At 41.9% G+C, this 20,759-nt stretch overlaps 2 protein-coding genes across 4 annotated transcripts; both read left to right on the top strand.

The window, feature by feature from the left end:
- Positions 1–57: 57 nt before the first annotated feature.
- On the top strand, positions 58–1,785 carry LOC120898509 (D-amino-acid oxidase). Its single transcript, XM_040304461.1, has 4 exons — positions 58–333; positions 416–925; positions 1,010–1,209; positions 1,570–1,785. The coding sequence occupies exons 1-4, from the start codon at positions 134–136 to the stop codon at positions 1,710–1,712; spliced, it is 1,053 nt and encodes a 350-aa protein (XP_040160395.1). The 5' UTR covers positions 58–133; the 3' UTR covers positions 1,713–1,785.
- On the top strand, positions 1,643–20,477 carry LOC120898511. Of its 3 annotated transcripts, XM_040304463.1 has the most exons (8): positions 1,643–1,749; positions 13,068–13,198; positions 13,273–13,411; positions 13,528–13,710; positions 13,783–13,887; positions 14,200–14,286; positions 14,362–14,499; positions 19,950–20,477. In XM_040304463.1, exons 1-7 carry the CDS (start codon positions 1,741–1,743, stop codon positions 14,485–14,487), a joined length of 780 nt encoding a protein of 259 aa, XP_040160397.1. In that variant the 5' UTR covers positions 1,643–1,740; the 3' UTR covers positions 14,488–14,499; positions 19,950–20,477. The 3 variants fall into 3 exon arrangements, with proteins under 3 accessions (XP_040160397.1, XP_040160398.1, XP_040160396.1); XM_040304464.1 differs by having other exon boundaries at positions 13,816–13,887; positions 14,362–20,477; XM_040304462.1 differs by having other exon boundaries at positions 14,362–20,477.
- Positions 20,478–20,759: the final 282 nt, after the last annotated feature.

The raw sequence follows: 20,759 nt of genomic DNA, 5'->3' as shown, positions 1-20,759 counted from the left end.
AAAAATCACAACACTATTGATAACGGCATGGTGATTGGATTTAAAATACTTCTTTCCTCTTACCGGTGCAATCAGTACAGTGTGAACGATCGCATCATAAGGAAGTATAGTAGAATAAGTTCAGCAAAAGTGTATGGGCAATATGAAGCAAATCGTGGTCATTGGTGCTGGTGTAAGTGGGCTTAGTGTTGCAGTGCAGTTGGCTGAACATTACTATAATGTGGCTAATGTGACTTTGATATCCGAAAATGTTAGTCCCAACACAACAGGCGACGGGTCGGCTGGTTTATGGGGTCCTTACTATTGCGGAAATACTCCGGACCATAAAATAGTGTAAGAATAATTGCCAACAAACCCTGTACCAGCAAACCCACCCACAGTGTGTTTAACATGTTTAAATGTGTGTTTTTTGTAGAAAATGGTCCAGTGAAACGCACACGTTTTTCCATCAGCTGTGGAAGAATGGGCTCGGCGGAAAGATTGGTGTCTGCTTACAACCGTGCATGAGGCTTACGACCGATCCCAATGGATATCCGGAGCCGGCGTGGAAGGAAATAGTGTTCGGGTGCCAAAAGATCCAGGAACCGGAATTGAAGCGACTCAGTAATGAGCACGGTCGATCGTACACCGGTGGTTATCATTTCGCCACGTTCACATGTGAACCATCCGGCCTGTTGCCATACCTGTTCAATCGTTTTATTGCGGTTGGTGGAAAATTCGTGGCGTCCAAAGTACGTAACTTTGATGAAATCATTCTTAACCGGCCCGTGGATCTGATAGTCAACTGTAGTGGCCTTGGTTCGCTTGAGTTGGCGAGCGATAAGGCAGTGCTTCCCATCCGAGGTCAGGTAGCTCGGGTTAGTGCTCCATGGATTTATGAAGTCATTCTGGATGACAGTGATGATGGTAATTACATAATTCCCAAGTAAGTTTCGTTTCCCTATCACAACCGGTAAGAAAAGCACCGATCAGTGGAGAATAATAGGATTCCTTTCATTCAACTCCCTAGTTGCGAGACAGTGATATTGGGTGGAACGCATCAAATGAACGACTTCAACCGAAACGTCAAACGAGACGACAGCCGATTCATATTCGATGGCTGTGAACGAATGCTGCCCAGTCTGCGTAATGCAAGTGTTACAAATGAATGGGTCGGCCTGCGGCCTGGCCGGGACAGCGTGCGCCTGGAAATGGAACACTATCGATCAGGTAAAAATATTTTCATGATTTCTGTTTCACGCATCATTCGCATTTGCAAACCAATAACTCTTGTTTCATGTAAACGATGAGGCTTGGCTAAGGTTATCATGTTTAGACAGCAAGATTGCAACGTAGCCGTTTCATTTTTTAAACACGACTAAAAAAACAACTGCAAGCTATTGCACTGATAACCTCCGCGTTGATGCGAAGGTACTTGTTTGCTGGGGATGAACGATGATTGTTTTCCATCTACTTGCCATTAATCATATTGTTGAAGAGTGGGTGTGATTCCTTAACATCAGGCTACGGCAAAACTAGTGCTGCGCGGGATTACTAGATGATAATCTATGTTTTCTATTTCACCCACAGATGATCAAAAGGGTTCCGTTCCGATTATTCATAATTACGGACACGGTGGATGCGGAGTGACACTCTGTTGGGGCTGTGCCAAAGAAGTCGTTGAGATCAGCAGTACGCTTGGCTGGAGCAAATCCAGTACATCTAAATTGTAGTGTTTGTGTAACTTAGCTCCAAAGTTATATGTATGCAGTAAGTGAAATAAAACAACAAAGTCAAAAATAACTATATGCTCTTACGCCGCTTTTTGTCGGATTATACTTAACTCATCTAAAGCTAAACTATTGTATCCATTACCATAGTACTATCACATCTATTTCTATAACTATACCTTTCAGGCCATTTGAGTTATATTCTCTATATACGATATTTTAAGATTTTGTATGATTTGGTGGTGATTTTGTCTAATCATCAAGCAAAGAATCGCACGTAATGTAATATAGTTATGAAAAAACAAAAGAAAAATACGAAAGATTAGCTTTTACTCGAAACACTTACAGAGTCTAAGCTTAGTTGTTACCATCAGTAACTATTATGATTATTTCTACCAACATTATGACAATGGTCTCGGACTAACAGTAGTCTTTATGCTATTGTATAAATAGCATCAAGATTCACGAACAACGGCCAACGGGTATGACGAAATAGATCGAGATGGAAAAAGGTGTCAACTGTGGTACGATTTTGGAGCAATCAGTCCCCTCGACGTTTAAGGCCAGAAAGAACATTGCACATGTTGCTGATAAATTAGAAATTTATGCAAATACACCCTGTGCCGACGAAAGAGACCGTCACCATCTAACACAGAGTCACTTGGTAGCAAAACTGAACCGCAAATGTTGACATGCGTAAAAGAGCTTCGTTCTGTAAGTCACACATGAAACGAAAGCCTTCAGTTGCTTCGAGACACATGTTCCATTTGCAGCAAAGCCTAAATTGTTCTCCCACTCAAGCTATTTTATCGTTGGCGATAAGAAATGGTCCTGGCGATGGGGAGCTTCCGCTCGACAGCTCAGCCCTGCCTCGGGCGGTGCTTCCCCCGAGCCGCACACTCGAAACCGTGCTCAACATGGTCGTTAGTTAACAGTCTGCAACCACAATCATAGGAAACAGATACCGGAGCGTAGATAATATTGTAAGATGAACGCAGTCGAATCCGTGTCCTTGGATTCACTGCAGGGCTCCTGGGGACGCGTGGGAGCTCGTTACTTTTCGTTCAGCTACCACTACTACTTCCCTTTGTGAAATATGATGATTACGAGGGATGCGTCGTCTACCACAGACTTCAGCCGTCGGTAGAGCTATCCTTTACCGAGGCTCTGCTCTCCAACCGAAAATGCACCCCAATCTCGTTGACTTTGGTGTTATGAGCCATCTGTACGTTTGCTCCCGTGGTACAGAGCATACATTTCTTCCTGATATGCCCTGAAACTGCACAAGTGAGGGAAGGAAAATAATATCAGAAATTATAACACAAAATGTCCACCAGTTTCACCCAGCGGCCCGCTGGGGAGCAATGCATGCAATAGCTAATAACTTCCTTCCGCTAGACTTATTGTGTCACGTTACGCTGTCCCGGCCGCCTGGGGTCGTAAATGTGTGCCACGAATGCAAACAAGAGCAGACCTCTGGGGGAGGCCGAACAGCTTTTTGGGCAAGAGCACGAACCATCCGTTGTCGCCATCGTCATCGCCGTAGCAAAATTAACTGAATTAGAGAGTTCAGCCCATGCGTCGTACCCCATTCGTTAGGACGTTTTGCACAACTATGGCCCATAGTTGTTTCGCTGCGAGCGAGATATTCCACCCACAAGGGCAATGTAACGTCTTTCCCCGTGGTAGATTGCTTTCCATGCTTGTTCGTCGGTCCTTAACGAATCATAAGGGAAAAGTCAGGCAACATGTGTTTGCTAAACCCAAAGGACATCGTGTAAATAGTTCGCACTGAGCTAACCAGTTGGTTCAATCCTTCCACTCATTCGATAAGTAGTTCTGCCCGTGCCAAACACTCCTTGAATGCCCTGACCAAACCCAATTCTATCAACTAAGGTAGCTACAATCAAGATCCGTATTGAGCAACGATTTTGCGCCCTAATTAAATTAAAACTCCTACTCCTGGCAATACGATAGATTGTTAGACATGGGGTTCATGTCATGGAAACCACAGTGGTATAGATGGAATCGTTATCCTAAGTAGTTGTCCATAGGGACTCAGACGATATTTTGAAACTGCCTTTGATAATTTTGATATCATAAGTGAATTAAATGTAATGTTCGTGCTACCATAAGTAAGTTTATTATATGATTGACGGTATATACATACGCCTTATGATTAAGCTTCTCTACCTAACCATGGGAGTTGGATGTGTAACTTTTATTCCACTATTTTCCATATAATATTACATTCGCCGTAAGTTTTGCATATGATTGGCTATGAGAACGTTTTGCTTTAAAAAATGCTGAAATTTAAAGCAAAATCGTCAGTAAAGGTGTGAAATATATAACATTTTCAGTTATGGAATATTATTTTAATTCTGTTATCTTTTGTCATTTCGTATAAACGGGTTTGTTCTGTGAAATTTACTGAAATCATCAATACTAATATGACATTCATTTTGGAATAATAGACCAAATGATCTTGACAATTCGTGCAATAATTTTTTTAAAGTTCAAAGTTGAATGGTTTAAATCAGACCGAAAAAATCGATTCTGTTTCATTATGATTTATGACAACACAGGAGCTTCTACCGAATCGATAGTGATTTATATCTTAAACGCGCGGGCCTGTACGTCACATGGAAGGGTGCACCCTCGTCGCTAAAATTACAAAATGCAACTCCCCATACCGTCAGTCACCAACTCCCGAGTAGGGTAAAGATAAATCATAACGCTTCGATCTCTCTCGCTCTCTCCGAATCAAAACAATAGAATAGGCCGGAAACTTGCTAAAGATTTCGTCGTTCGTTGTACTCGCACACCGGTTTCCTTTACCTCAATGTTTCGTCGTAATGGCTTCGCCAAGCACGACTAGCACATCGATCAATCTCGTCAATTATTCCAACATATAAATCAAAATTCATCCTGTACCCTTTCCGTTCCTGAGCTTCGGCCAGAATACAAAACCGGTGGGAAAGTGCCAAAATCGCTTCTTTCCCCTCATGTATCCTTCTCACAGCTTTTCACTGAAGTCTGCAAAGTTTGTCAATGAGAGAATGTATTTAAAGCCAGCACCATTAGCAAGAAGTAGGCAAACAGGGATGAGATGCTCATTTCCCAAAATGAGTAAACTTTTCAAACTGATGGTGTCAAATCGTTTTCTTTTGCCATTTCGATGGCATCATCATCATGAAAAGGACCAAGATCACTGAAGGACCGAATAGTTTAATTACATTCCGGAGACGTTGCATATTTTATTTGCAATAAGAACGAGAAGTGTTTGAGAGTAGTTTTCCGAAACGAATAGCTTTATGAAACAAAAATCAAAAACCATAATCCAATTATAAATAAAATGCAATTTGTGCTCATGGCAAAACAATAATGATGGTTTCTAATATTTATGTAACACAAGTTTGAACAACAGTTGTGCAAATTTCTACATACCATCACTTTCACAAGCCCTTCAATCCAACGTTACTCTTTGCTATTGAGAAATCCATTTCGCTGCGGAAATGAAGAGTCATTGTACTGAAATTCTTTTGAACAAAGGTATAGGACCCTTCAGCAACAGAACAAAACGTCTCGCTTGTTTATGTTTATGCACACACCATCCCAAAGGAACAACGAACTACAGCGACGAGAGCGCACATAACATTTGCCGGTGAGATAAGATACGTTTCCACCTTCGAGTCTTCGTGATGTGGCGTCCTCCTGTCACATGTATGAGCCTTTTGGAGCTACCTACATAGCTCCTATCATCCTTGCCGGATTTCTCCTGCACCCGTTACCGTGCAATAATACCAGCCACACACAAATAAAGAACGGCAAGTTGTTAGAAACGGCGACCGGATTGTGCCGGTGCGGGCAAGCAACACAATTCACTATGCGCACCCGTTCGACTGTGCAATGTTTATGTTGAAGAAGGAAGAAGAAATGTTTTTTGGATTTTCGATGGATAAATTTCATGCGAATTGCATTCAACTTTAACAACCGGCTGCTTCACCATATCAGGTTCTCCAATGTTTTCTTTCCCATCACGCATCCAGTTCAGGCGACTTGTACAGAGTTTCACACGTTTAAGATTTTTCCTTTCGTAAAACGAAAGAACGTTCTGCAAATACAAGCATGGCTAGCTTTGCAATGTATAAAAAAACTGATCCTCCATTACTACCACACCGCTACTGAGTAAAGCTAGAACAGTTCTGGGTGTACAATCGTAACGGCTGTATCTTAGTCGCTTGCGTTCTTCCTTGTGAAACGACATCCTCCTTCTATGAGGGGATATAGCACAGAACAAAACAAAAATCTTAAATCTCGCCAAACAATCCGACAAAGTGTCCTCAAATTATTGCATTCTGAGATTTTGCTAACCATCCCCGTCAGCACTCGGCTAGGATCTGGGGCAGCAAGAACACATCGAATGACGAAAACCGTAAGGTTCGTGCAGTCTTGCGTAGACTGGCAAGATAAAGAAGAAAGGAAAATTTTCCGTCGACGAACCCGTGAACATCGGCAAGCTTAAAATTTAAGATTCGCTTAACGTACAAACATGAATACGAAATAAGTCCTCAGTTCCAAGAAGTGGAAAGATGAAACATTGGACCTGTGGACCCGTTCGTACTTTCAACTAAGCACAATCAGTACCGACACCGGAGGACACTCCGAACACATTCAAAAGGTACAACTTCAACCAAGGAAAACGACGGTACCTTATGAATATATGGTTATTTCAATGTTTTATGTTGCATAACATATTTTGCACCGCATCCGCCAGATTCAGTCCCTAATGCAAACAAAACACGCTCGGCCGCGTGTTGCCGTAAACCTACCCACACCTCCCCTTTCCTCTTTTACTTCAACGCCTCGCCCCACAATGTGCGTGGTTTCACCTCAACTGGACTTGTGGCGTACCTGAGCAGGGGCGCGCGAGATGTGTTCACCTGCACTTGAGGAGTATGATTGTTCAGGGACAAACCTCATACGAATCTCCTGTGAGTTCGTGCAGAAGACCCTCGGGGCACCCACGTTCTCGACCATCACTCGACTCACGGAGAAATGGAACTAAATCTTCAAATAAACGTGCGCCCACGGATCGCCATCGGCCGCTAGCAGGAACCAACGTTATCCGATGCTTTCCTCGTGGCTTGAAGTGTGTGAACCATTGTTACTCAACAGTGGCTTCACTGCACACAATAATCCTATTCCATTGACCCTCGTTGCCCGCGATTTTGAATCCACGGTTTACAATTCTTATTTCCCACTAATCTGTTTTGTGCGGTTCGTGACCGTCATCTCTTTTCCAGATGCAAAAGTAAAGAATTGCCTTCACACGAGAGAATACTTTCTGATAGACGTCACCCATCAAAGCGATACGAACAACAGTACTCAATTCCTCACAAAAGAACAAAATAAAACACATCGTTCTTTTAGCCTAAGTTGCACTAAAGGAGTTATTTAACTCATCTAGGGCGGACCCGTATTACAGTCGTCAACTCGCACGACTTAATGACTTTCCCGTCGTAGGTACAAATCTCCCCGGGGATCCTGGTCCCCCCGTAACAAAGATTGTCTATCCGGCTGCGTGTTACTAAATACGCCTCGAAAGTTTATATAGGCCGACGTGACCAAGTAGAACGTTACGCCAAATGTATTGAAAAAAAAAACATCCATGAATGAGGCGAAATCCTTGCGAAATGGAACGCACACGTTAAAACACTCATACCCAAACGTGAAGCTTTCTAGAGTTGGTTTCGAGCGAATAAGGAATGTGTGTTCTCCGTAATCGATTTAATTGAGCCCAGCTTCCGCCACGGTCCGCTCCAGAAAAGCAAATGCTCCCACTTATCGTAATCAATTATGAAAAATGTGAACTTCCGGAAGCAAATTTTAATTAATATATAATGCAAATCAACAGCTTTTCCGGCGTACCGACTCCCAAATCGAACTAACGAATGGTGCCCTCGCCCGTTCGAGGAATGGCGAGCATACGCACAGTTTCCTCATGCCATCGTTCCACGCACTCCGTCGCTCACATACCCCCTTCGATGGCGTGGTTTTAGAAAGTAAATGTTTTTCTGCTATAAGGTTGTGCTCGTTCCAATCGGTGATGTTGACTTTACCGAACAAATACCACGCTTTGCTGTGCGATGGCGCATTTATATTTAGGCGCACCGCAGGGAGCCGGTAACTGCTGCGGTTGAAGTTCACTGTGCAAGACTAGTCGGTTTCTGTTTTCCTTTTTCTTAAAACCAATTTCACCAGCGACCGGAAAAAGTCAACATCCAATCCAACAAGTTAAACGCAAAATTTCTGCCTGATTGGATGTAACAATCCCCCAAGACGTTCCACCAAGCTTCCTAAATCACGCCTGCGAATGCTTCCTCCTTATTCGTTCTCCGGTTCGAGCTTTTGACCTTGGTTAATTTTCGACCTATACTAATAAGCGTGACATGTTCGACCGTTTACCGTCGGTACATCACTCAACATCTTCGAAACACTCCACCTTAAGGCATTGTGAGAGAAAATCCTGAGCTACGATTGAACTGAACCGAGGAACTACTTGAACTACTCGAAAATTATAGCCCATTGTGGGTCGGAATTATGCATGTTACGAGCACAAGCCTTTAGTGCGCTTTGGGTAAAACAATAATACATATTAACATTTCAATCAAAAACATGTTGCATCCAGCCGGTTTCTTACGATACAGCCATAATCACCTTTAATAGATCTGAAAATAAAAATAGTATAAATGGTAATGTACGCGAGTACGCCGCACAACGTGTATTAAAGATGTCACTCAACATGTTTTTGTAAATGATTTATACGAATAATATTTAAGTTTAAAAAAGTTTATACTTAGTTTTTATGTGTTATCTGCACTTTACAGAGGTTGCTGGAATCGCTTATCCTGATGGAATCTTATACGGATGAGGTGTGCTTATACTACACAATATTGGATATTTCTGTCAGGATTTACAAAGTTCTAAAGATAAAACAAATATCAAACCGTGTTGAATAGCTTTATGGTAACCTCGGTTCACGTTCCGACCCACTTCCAAAGCACATAGCACACAAACGGGTAAAATGTTGAGTTAAAATTAAACACCAACGAGTCCCACACGACCACGACACATCATCCCGTATCTCATGCTAGTTTTAGTTCTGTTCCGTTTTTAATCCAGTTTCACTTGCCAAAGATACCAGCAACCAGCCGCTCAACGCTCAAACGAAATCCTCAAAATAATACGGGCCACCACAGCCAGGAAGACCGGACTCACTCCTTCCATGTATCCTAACGATTGCCTGAACAACATTCATTGCTCTGCTCTTTCTCTCAGCTACTGCGACAGAGTTATAAAAAAGTGACCGATTCGAATCGTGTTCTTTTGCCGCCTGCTTTGTTATCCTCAGAGCAATTCCATCAAAAATATCATCTAACGACGCTACCTAAAAATAAAACGACCCATCATATCTAGTGCCAAGCGACTAACCGCCCAACTCCTAACCGCGGTTTACTGTACGGCTTTCGATACAAAATATGAATAAAACAATGTGGTAATAGTTGCTAAGGGAAATGTAATAAAAATATGTGAAACACATTCTCGGCATATGCCACCGACCCAGACGGGCCTTTTTCGTCTCACATGTTAGCCGAAAATGTGTTTGTTGAGACATTAGCTCCTTTTTGAAATAAATGAAACTGATCTTTTCGACACAACTCAAACGACCCGGGTCAGCACGGCAGTAATCTTCCACCGGAGATTAGATTTTGTACAAGCCTTTGTTCTTTCACTACATATAGCTGGCAATGACATAAAGCGATCGTTAGGGTTGATCGACTGTGGTCGAAAATCACCACGGTGTGGGTTTTTTTTACAACATTTCCTACTGCATGAAGTTTATGGAGTATACGAGATTTAAATGAAATGAATGGATGCAACAGAAATCTCAATTTTATTTTATTATACCATTTTCGTACACCAACAAATACAATCTCGTCAAATCATTGTTACAAAAACATCTTTTTTTCTTGACCATATCGGTGACATGCCCATAGATGTTCGTATCCTAAGAAGCTATTTTTGCCTTCATTCTCGCACTTCCACGCGTACCGTCAGCTGAGTGTGTGAAAAATGAACCACTGTCCGAACCTGACACATTGATTAGCTTTTTCTTTGACTGCAAAACAGATGAATTACGACTGATTACAGCTTACAGCTCGCCCACATTCACGCCAGTGGGCGTTCGCTCGGCTTTGAGGGAAAATGCAATCTTTCATCTAGATTAGCTAGACATAGCCTCCAGTCATTCGTTCGGTTCTTTTTAAGACGGGGTTTTCCAAAAATTCGTGTCTACGCAAAGGGCTCAGAATTTACCTTGGTTCTACTCCTAACGCGTTGGACAAGCTGCTCGGCATGGATCTGTAAATTGTATGAAATTGAAAATAGCTCCAAGCATTAAATATGGATAACAACCAACAACACCCTTTTCGAAACTTATTAGCGCGAGTTTTGGAAGCACCAACCTATATAATGCTGCCCGTCGTGAACAGCAAATGTCGTTGTAGTTTTATTTACGAGTCGAGAAAATTAAAACCATTCGCATGAACAGCAACCTAAACAAAGACACTTACATTCAGCATGCGATTCTGCAGGCACATCTTTTCTGTCACCTCAGGTGAATCCTTTCCCTTATCTCTTAGTTCACGAGGGTTTCAAACCCCCAGCTGGGATTGAACCGCATGTTACCGTCAGGCATACTGCTACAACGAATCTCCCTCCAAGCCTTCACCCTTGGCCATTATTGCCGGACTGGGCGACCCTCGATGGGCCATATTTTGCTCAAAATAAACGCTTGTCACGTAAAACATTTATTTTATTCCGCTTATCTCTTTATCGGAAAACTTTACGTCCGTCATTAGACCACTCTGCTCCGGCTCTGGCTGGCAAGGAAAAATGCTAAATGGAAATTGAAGCCATCTCGAATAGCACTGCACCGGACATAAAGGGCTCGCAGGGACTGAAAGTTGACAGCAATGTTGCACCGATTGTTCTCTCTCCTTTCCTATCTAGTCGGCCTTTACTCGGCCATCATCCAGCGCGTCTAGCTGACAGAAGTTCCATGGAAACGTACGGTACCAGCGTACAGAAGACTAATTTCCCAACCGCCCAAACACAACTTCCTGGACATCCGTTTAAGTTGCCGTTTTTAAATGATTTAACGTCATTATGCTGGCCGGCTGTGGATAACATTTTCTTTTTGTTGCAATTTAAATAAATTATCGCTCTTCCAGTATTGTGGCTGTGGTGAGAAGCTGAACAAGTCAGTGCACTGTGCACTGTGACAGACTAAAGTTGCCCATGCTTGCGTACAGACGCAACGCAGAAAGCTTCCGTCACTGTCACTGATCTTCTCAGTCCAGCTCCCACTCTCATGCACTTCTTGGGTAAAGCTGTAGCAACAGCAAATTAGTGAAGTTTCTGTTTTATTTAACTGCTTTGCTCCCTTTTTGCAGCAGGCATCACCCGACAAACGAATGATACGGACGGCAGCGGCTGTCTCAAAGTCACAGCGTTTATTTCGCTTGCAATCGTTTGATAGCGCCCTTGGTGACAGCGCATTTTGCGATAGTTTATTTGCTGAATAAATACCATTCTTTATTCAATTACCTCTACAAGCCCAAGATCATGTCCTTTTGCAGTCAATGCTGCTGCACTCCAGCATTCCTTTAAATTCAGTAAATATTCATAAGTCCGCAAGCTGTTATTTCTCTTTCCACTCGCTTTCACCGTGCGCGCGAGTTTTATGTCTTTGGTTCAAGTCTGTAAGTGAATTTGAATCGCACAATTTGTTTGTTTTCCTTGTCGTTGAAATATCACCATCAGAATTGTGTACCGACAGGTGATAAAGAAAGTACAATAATTCGCTTATAGATATGAATGTTTAAAACCTTTTTATGCCAAATGCATCGCGCCTTGGTCTGGTTTCTATGCAATCATTTCTACCAAGTCGTTGAGGTTCTGTTTCAAAATAACGATACTTTCCATGCTGTTTATTTCCACTATTTTGTCATTTGTTCCAACCTTTTGAAAGGAGTTGTTTTTTTCCGCATTAACTTTTGAAAATTAAATTTAAAGTCCTAAACCCCTCTATCTGTGATGTTTGTTGGTTTTAACGTCTATAGAGAAACGTTCGTACCGGGTGTGGATAGAAAACATTCATCATTCTCCGAATGATTCCCACACCTGCAATGCTTTTTTACCACTCCTATTTCATGCACCCAGTGCGAGAGCGTTTTTTACCACCATACAAATATTATGACTTTCTGTAAACACGTTGTGGTATGTTTATCTATCCACGCCTCACCGCTCAAACGATCGTTCTGGGGGAAATGGAACGGACTGGCTTATATTTCCTCGGCGCGAAGTATTGTTTCAAGCCATGCATCAGTTGTCGCTGAGAAGTTGATGTGAATTGGCAAAACAGCGGAAAAGGGTTTCCATTTTATTCGAGTAACATTACAAAATTGAGTAAAAAAGTGCAGATTGGAATCGTTTCTACACCATCCACCGTGCGCCTCCATCAGTGGGAAGTGATTTTATTTTCCGAACGCTGCTACGCTTTCTCGATCAGTGTGATAAAGCATCAGAGAGACACAAGTTCGGTTTCGAAGTTCGGAACAAATTTCCCGGAATGTCAACTCGGCTAAAATATTGGTTTAATATCGGGAGTTTCTTCGAAACGATGAAACCCAATATACGTGTACTGAAGCTGTTCGGTTTGTTCCCATATACGATTTCCCAAGCGAAAGGGCGTTCCTTTCCATCTAATTCTCACCACTCTAACAATCGTTGTAACCACTCCAAGACGTTGAAATCAGAAGTTAAATTTATAGACATCGCCATTTTTACTCTATGGCAAACGTTTTTCCTCCAAATGCTTTACGTATCGTGGCCCAAGATGTTTCTCAATATGCCCGTATCCCGCATCATAACCATGGTCACTCTCATTCTATATCTGCTTGCTGGCTTTAATTGTTCCGTGTCAGCCACGTTGGTGCTGCTGTTTCGGAAAAAGTTCCTGCACATGGTGCAGTTAGTGGAAGAGGCAGATTTTCTGGTAAATAAAGCTGGCAATTATTAAACTTTATACCTGAACTTATAAACCTAAACGGACACCAAACTATTGGTCGAACTATTTTCCAGTTTAGCAAATATTTCTATGAAATTCAGCACTCCAAACATCACCTAGTTTGTGTGGCGTTGCTCCTGGGATCATTTGCTAGTCAGGGACTACTGATCCTAAATGATTACACCGCTGGAAAAATGCTCGTCAACACAACTCTCTCTTTACAGAGCATGCCAAAGCAGGCCATTACCTCTTACTATTATATTATCAGATCCATACATATATCCTGCGTGGTTGCCTTTATCAGCGGGTTGTATAGTTTTCGAGACCGGTTTTTTGCATTCAACAAGCAGCTAAGGTACGCTTACATTGTAAATCATTTTTAGTTGAACGTGTGTTAGAATGTAGATTTTTTTAATTTCACTGTTATAGGATCTGTTTTGTGGAGAAACACTCAGGAGAACAAGCGGCTTCGTACAGGGTATTGATGAATCATATACAAGGATTTACAGCAATTTACAGCAATCTATGTGATGCCATTGGAATATTTTCCACCATTTTCGCGTGGCAGGTGATTGTCTGTTCTCTACTTTACATTTAGATATCATTTATTTCAGCAGCGTGTAGTAAAAGTAAATAAAACAATGTGCATTTTGCATAATTTTATCGTTTTTCTCGAATTTCAAGCCAATGATGTTCTGTGCGTCACTGATTGTCACAGTAGTGTTTTCCATTCTAACCATTGGACACATGCTAACCAACCCGGCACCGATCGTACTAGCCCTTGCTTTGATTTATTCAGCATTAACTATCTTGTACACTTTGCTCTTCCTGGTGCTTGTCAAACTTGGGAGCGATCTGAAAAGAGAGGTAATTCCCACGCATTATTCTAGTAATATCGCGAATCACCAATCAGCGCAACATCGCAACCCATTGACGAAGTGTACGTTTCTTCCTTATCCAATTCGACCGCAGGGCAAGCAAACGGCCGTCCTGGTCCATAAGGCAATAAATCAATCATCCAAGACGCCGGCTCTAGTGGAACGGGTACGTAAGAGGAATGTGATGATCGAGCGGTCGTGCGCTACAAGTAGCTACTTTTCGCTCACATCTGTGAGGCTTACAATGTCGTTCCATCGCGTGGCGTACCATAATCTGCCTGATAATCCGCTTATTTCTTTTATCGACCACATCTCTGTAACGCTACACCAAACGTGCACGACTCTCCAGATTGCACGATGGGGAGCAAAGAAAATCTTTCTTCCTGCTCGACACACTTTCATCATCGCAATGTTGCCCCGTTGTCGCACTATCTAACGATACTGGTTTATTTTTGCTTACAATCCTTTGGTGTACTAGCTTGTACTTTTTTCGCATCATCTTCAACATCAGAGGCCTGTTGTATCGTGCGGATTGTTCTGCTTCGACTGGACTTTAGCTCTTTCAGTAGGTCGAGTTATTGACGACGGTTTAAACTAAATTACGTTATAACTATACACTTTTTTCGATTTTTTATTTCAGATTATCTCTGCCCTTGCCACCTACAGTGTCATACTGATTCAGTTCGAGCTAGGTGTGCCCAAATTCTTCATCAGTGCGATTTTGCAACAAAATGGCGACATGACTACCACAAATTCACAACCTTAACTGGGCAACATTGTAAGCCGCTTTTTATACAAATACAACTAAAACAAACGCGCATATATTTGATAACTTTTATGCTGTTAGCGGCACCCGCTTCGATCGTGATGCATCTTGCCGAACAGGAACGTGACAGCCACTCAGCATGACCTAACCACGTAGCCTCTGCGCAAAAGGGCACCACAACTACATCACACCTAATTACATCGTCATCGACACTATATATCATTAGTTAAGACCTGCTGCCTTACTATGGACGCTTGCACTATCCCGAACGAAAAGTGTTGAGCATCCGTTCCCCACCCCTAATGCTTGAAACTTTCATTGGTTTCGTGCTTGTCGAGGCTTGCTGGTTTCACATTCATCTCGCGTGCACGAGCAAACTGCAAGCGAAATCGTTCTGACACTGACCTGCCTTTTTCGCGGTCACCCTTTCCTGTTATCGTGCTGGGAAAACACGAACCTCTTCTCCGGTTGCATCAGCATCTTGATGAAGGATAAGAAGGATGAAGGATCGTAGGAATGTTTTTCCCTTCCACTCATTATAACTCATAAAGTGCCAAGTGTGCCGTAATGTGTGCGTGCCATGTTCGACAACCCCTGCGACGACACCCGCAAGGCCTCTGCAAGGTAACTGCTCCCGGAAACACGTTGTAAAACTTTTGCTTCCGAATGCACTCCAGCTTTCTATTTAGAAATTGGCCAAATTCCTCGTTCGAACACAAGATCAGCACGATCTTCATCACTTCATGAAACGGCACAAATGTATAGCAGGACAACTTGCGGACACAACTCACGTGCTACACAGCACAAAACGCTGCTTTCCAAGGGATGCGAACCTGCGCTCCTTGCTCCCACGGTGCACCATACCGCGCTCAAAATAGACGACGTCACGCACTGTTCCGATGCACCTTGGCAGACGGCGATAACCGCATTCCACAAAACAACTTTTCATCCTTTAATGCGATGGAAGCGAAAATAGGGTACCGGTGCACACAACATAAATTTCCCCGTAAACGAATACACTCACACACCCCTGTCTCGAGAGACTAAAGGCAGTAAGGGAACCGGATGCATCGGTGCATATTAAATTTCACAAGTTTCCTCCCTCTATACCTTTCTCTTTTGTATGTGTGTGTGTCTTTATGTGTGTATTTGTATGCCTGTGTGTGGGTATGAGACTAGCACAACACACATCGATAGGAACAAAACGAGAGCTGTTGCAGTCGAAAACTCCGTAATGGGGTGAAACACTTTTTGGCGCTTCACCGACGAGGCTGTTTAATCGGATATGGCGGAAGCAAATTACACTTTGTGGTGCAACTTCTAGAACCACTGGTACTAGATAATCCGAAATACTCCATCAACACTATCTAGGCCAGTTTGAAAGCAGCACTGCACCTAGCTACAGTCGTCACACACTATTCTAGCCAGCAATTCTAATAACCTCCATGAACAAACGTTATTACATTGGCGTTGAAGCAAAGTTTAACATCCAAATGTCGAAAAAAATAAGAGAATAGGACGTTTGCTGAAATTTAAACTAGGGACTGTTTTGCGAAATCTATCATCGGTTTCGGTTTCTTAACCTATCAATGGAAATTTTACTTGAAGCCTAAATCTAAAAGAGTAATAATTAAATTAATTATTCTTCGACATTTTTGATCCAAGGCTTTGTTTCCTGTTTTCATGGTGTCCCTAAGTTAACGCAGATAGATGATTATTGTCATACAATAGAGTTACACTAAAACGTGCTAACAATAGCTGTCACTCATCATCACTAGGCGATGTCAAACAAAGAAGCATTTAACATTATCGGCACAGCAGGCACAGCTGGTTGCATTTAGAAGGAAAGTGTTGCTGATAACAGAAGACGTTCTAAACACGGGATATGGGTAGGGGAATTATTGATTAGGTACTTTTATTAAATTATTCATAAATTATTCACGTGCTAAAGACTTAACACCTCTTTAGATAGAGATTAACAATTCTAAGGCAACAGTCATTATTGCATAGCGTATCCATGCGTACGCTGTCGATCATCGTTGTGCTTTGTATCAGAATTGTCCTTGGGCTGCGTTCATTGTCGGTACGGTCTGATATAAACCAAAGTAACATCATTGTACTCTCGGGAGTCAAAGTTATTCTCTGCTTTGATATATCTGCCTTGTTAAGATAATGCATTGAACGGCAATTAGTTGAACGTTTACCAACAACTTTAGCCCGTCTGAAAAACAACATCATTAACCTTCATTTGACCAGATCCCTTCCTAGGCGTAGAGCTCGAACTTGAAAGTACTGTCTTGTTGGCTTCTGCATAAAAAGCAGTAATAGAACAGAAAACTTTCCTTAATACTTTGGGCTTCGGCGGACTCTTCCGTTTACAGACCAGTCAACGAGACGTATAAACCTTTCTTTTTTTTCATTACTGTTGACATCCTTCAGTGGATTCGTGTTTTTTTTTCTAGACGAAGCGGAAATACTGATCCACGAGGTATATGGTCATCGTTCCAAAAAACATCGATTTCATTAATTTGTTTATTCCATTATCTAGCAAAGAGACTACTCGGGTCAAGATATTTTTGTTCAAAGCGTCGAGTAAACCGCTTGTTATTCTTATCGAGATTTCCATTTCAAAACCTCGAAAACGCGTGGTACGTTAACAGTTTTTTTCATTCAATATCCTGGGATTTTATTTTTCGCTGTTTTATTATTGAATTATATAATAAAGTGTATCAACAAACTATTCTTAAAGTTACATAGCAAACTTTTCCTATTCTTAGTAGAAACATACTTCAATGTCATTTCAACTATATTTCATCAATCGATTGCTACCATCGCTAAGCTGATCAACTGAGGTGGATGAGCCGTTCGTTATGGCAAAACAAACAGTTGGATATTCTTGCATACGCCTAATCGCATCGATCTGATGGTGTTTGTCTATGGAAATGCACGAATAGCAATCACAATTATTAACACAAATAGCACACACTTGACCGGTACTGGCTAGAACGAACATTGGACTCCCACAAAACAAACCCTACCTTTTCAGCCTCAAGGTCATCGATTATACCGTAAACTGAAAGACACTTGCTTCATAACGAACGACACTGCGTATGACACATTATTGAGGACGAAACACTGGTGTGCCGATGGCAAAGAACGACGGGAAGGAAATCATTTAATTGAATCAAATCAACTACCCTTCCCAATCGCTCGCAATGTCTGATGGTCCCAGGATTCTACATTCGATCCTAGCTGATTACTTCCCATCGGCAACAGACATTGAAACTTTTCAACCGTCCAGCTTGTATCAGAACATGACCCATCAGTCTACTTTGAACAAGTGCTAACAAACTAGAGATAGCAATAAAAAAAATTAGAATACTGCCAGCATCTCTCTGGTCAACGAATCGAGCCCGATCAGTTGAATAAACCTTCATCGACTTGTTGGAGAGCTAACATGGTTATAGAACATAATCTACTAAGTAGTTTATCAGTTTTGTTATTTTCAGTGCAGCCATTTGATGTTCCCAGGTTCTCAGGTGGGGGGCTTAAAAGGATTTCTCGCACCTACTCAGCTCGTTTAGTATGCTAATGCTACTGAGCTGTCCAAGTTTCCAATGGTGATATTAGAAGAACAAACACGTTATCGACGTTCAACATTGACATGGCCTGCACTTTCAGCAAAAGACGTGTCACTAAACCTTTCCGAATAACTTATCACACTCTCCAGAAATTACTAAAGTTTTTCACATCAAAATAACGTCAGCCATGGAGCGCTAGCCTCGCCGCACTTTAGGTTAAGCAAAACAATTCGTTTAACACTTTTACTTACCGGATACCAAAATTAATAAAACAGGAGAGGTCTATCATCCACGGGAGCCGCCTTTAATTTATCAAAGCCATCGGTCATGCACACTGAATCAAACACTCACAAGTGTTGGCAAAAAAGTTTGCAAGCCACTAGTGCATTAACAACAACCACTCAGGCACCTCAGCCGTCTCGGATCACACTTCATCTACGTCAGGAGAAACAAGCTTTTGGTAGAAGTCAAACTTTGAACCCGCATAAACAGCGCACGAAGGACAGAGAATTTCAAGTTTCATCGTTCTTCGTGAGATTTTTTGTTATTCGTTTTGCTATTCGTGCACGTCCTACCACCGACGGCTACGTTGAGGCCAGCATATGTATCTGCCAACGGTGAAGCTGAAAAACAACAGGCAGGGCACAGCAAACATATGATGCTGTGGAAGTTTGAATATTAAACAGAAAAACATCAAATTAATTCAATTTAGCACGTTGGAAGTTTTCAATTAAATTCATTTACCCGCTGGGATCTGTAGCACTACGAAACGGCGGTGAACTGAAAATTGGCAAAGCAAGCCGATCGACAGCATGATCATGCAACATGTGTTCTCTTGCAGGCAATCAACTTTCAAACATTCAATTGAACATCTTCAGAGCCTGTCGCTCGTAAGCCGGCAAAGTTTTAGGGGCACATAAAATCTGTTTGCCTTGCCTTCAGCGAAGATAATAAAACATCCATTTTACCCACCGCGATTGCAAATTCGCAAGCGCTCCAACTGCATCTACTGCCTTTATCATATCCGCATCCGTACCATACACACACTGAAGAGGATGTATTTCAACAGGCAAACAAACCACCTTGCATGTCCTTCTTGGTGCGGGATATTTGTGGGTGCTCGCAAAATACGTATACCAGCAACGGAATTCACTTGAATTCAAATCAAACTCAACGCAGCATCCGCCGATCTGGCACCGTTTGTCAATACAATCGGAAGTGAGGGCGCTTACGCCTCGCTGATTTGATTTTTCCTCCATGAGTGCAAATTCGTTTACTCGTTTGATTTGTGTGCGGTTCTGTATCCTACCGACACACAGCAAACTTTCACCAATCTGCCTAGCTGATATCGACTGCATTCTATTAAGTATTTCAGAATCGTCAAATCACATTTTGGGGGATAGGAATAGAATTCCAGCAGGAAAGCAGAACATCGTTACCTGTGTTTTAAGTACATACCATTTTAATAATATACCTAAGCCAAAAAGAACAAACTTAACGAAACGTTTCTCATACCCACCTATGAAATAGAAACTGATGGTCCTAGCGTATGCGATTTGTGCTAGAATGAACTTTTATTTGGCTTTGAAAAAAATAAAACAATAAATAAAAAAACGTTGACGTAACGTCACTGAACAGAACTGAGCAAAAACTAACCGATGCGAAATGTCACGTAACGTAGAAAATACCAAACCGGTTCTGGGTTTTCTATTTAACAGCACATGCAGCAGGCAAACAATGCATCGATCAAAGGCAAAATCCCACATGCTTTCAGAGCGCTAGTTTTTAGAAGATTGCAAAAGCTCCAATACCAAAATATTGAACTGTCTTCACACCATCAGAATTATAATTACTCTGCAACAATACTAATGCCGCACATAGTTTGATGTTTTTCTTCTCTTGCAATGTAGCAGTTTCCTTTCTACTTGGAGTGTGCGGTAGACGAGAATTCACTGAGCCGTAGATGCATCTTTGGAATCATCACACGCTGCAATTGTTAGACCCCTACCAGCTTATCCCCGTACGTACTATCACCGCACTACCGCACTCTGAAAAGCGTGACTCTTCGAAAGAGCGTACACAAAAGAACCACACGAGACTTTCACAATAGAATTTTCATCTTCCCTGCGGTGCTAATGGCGCCACCCTTATTGCAACTAACGACAACAACGACACGACGTCGTTGCGAAGTATCGTACGTCGACGTCAACTTGAAACGAATTCTGAACATGACTCCAAGACAGAAAGACGGGACATGTGTTGCGTTTCGCAAGCTGCGTGAAATATTCCTTCCGGCTGTACATGCTATACAGACGGTACGCAAGTTTCATCACGATTTGCACTTGCTCGTCCTACCGTTCGAATTTTGTTTATCGTTAGGTTTTTGAGAAATTACAAAAATATGTTCGATTTATTGTTTTCAAACCATACGAAACATAAAACAGCAACTGTATACTCATGTTTGAAACCCCGTATAACATACGAGGATGTGTCTTTTCTAATTAATCCAATCCGATGCGCTTTCGTGTCTTAGCCTGATGAGCTTCCAGCGCTTTCAAATTGAAGTAAAATGATGATGTATGTTGCAGCGGTAGAAAGGATCTGAAACAATAAAATGTGTAAATATTCTATTGCTTATCAAACTAATATAAAATGATATATAAATATACTTTTGGGTAAATGCGTCTCTTA

The sequence above is a fragment of the Anopheles arabiensis genome, chromosome 2, assembly GCF_016920715.1.
Source record: "Anopheles arabiensis isolate DONGOLA chromosome 2, AaraD3, whole genome shotgun sequence".
In the NCBI taxonomy this organism is placed as follows: domain Eukaryota; kingdom Metazoa; phylum Arthropoda; class Insecta; order Diptera; family Culicidae; genus Anopheles; species Anopheles arabiensis.
The sequence above is the reverse complement of the archived record's forward strand: the minus strand, read 5'-3'. Positions and strand labels throughout refer to the sequence as shown.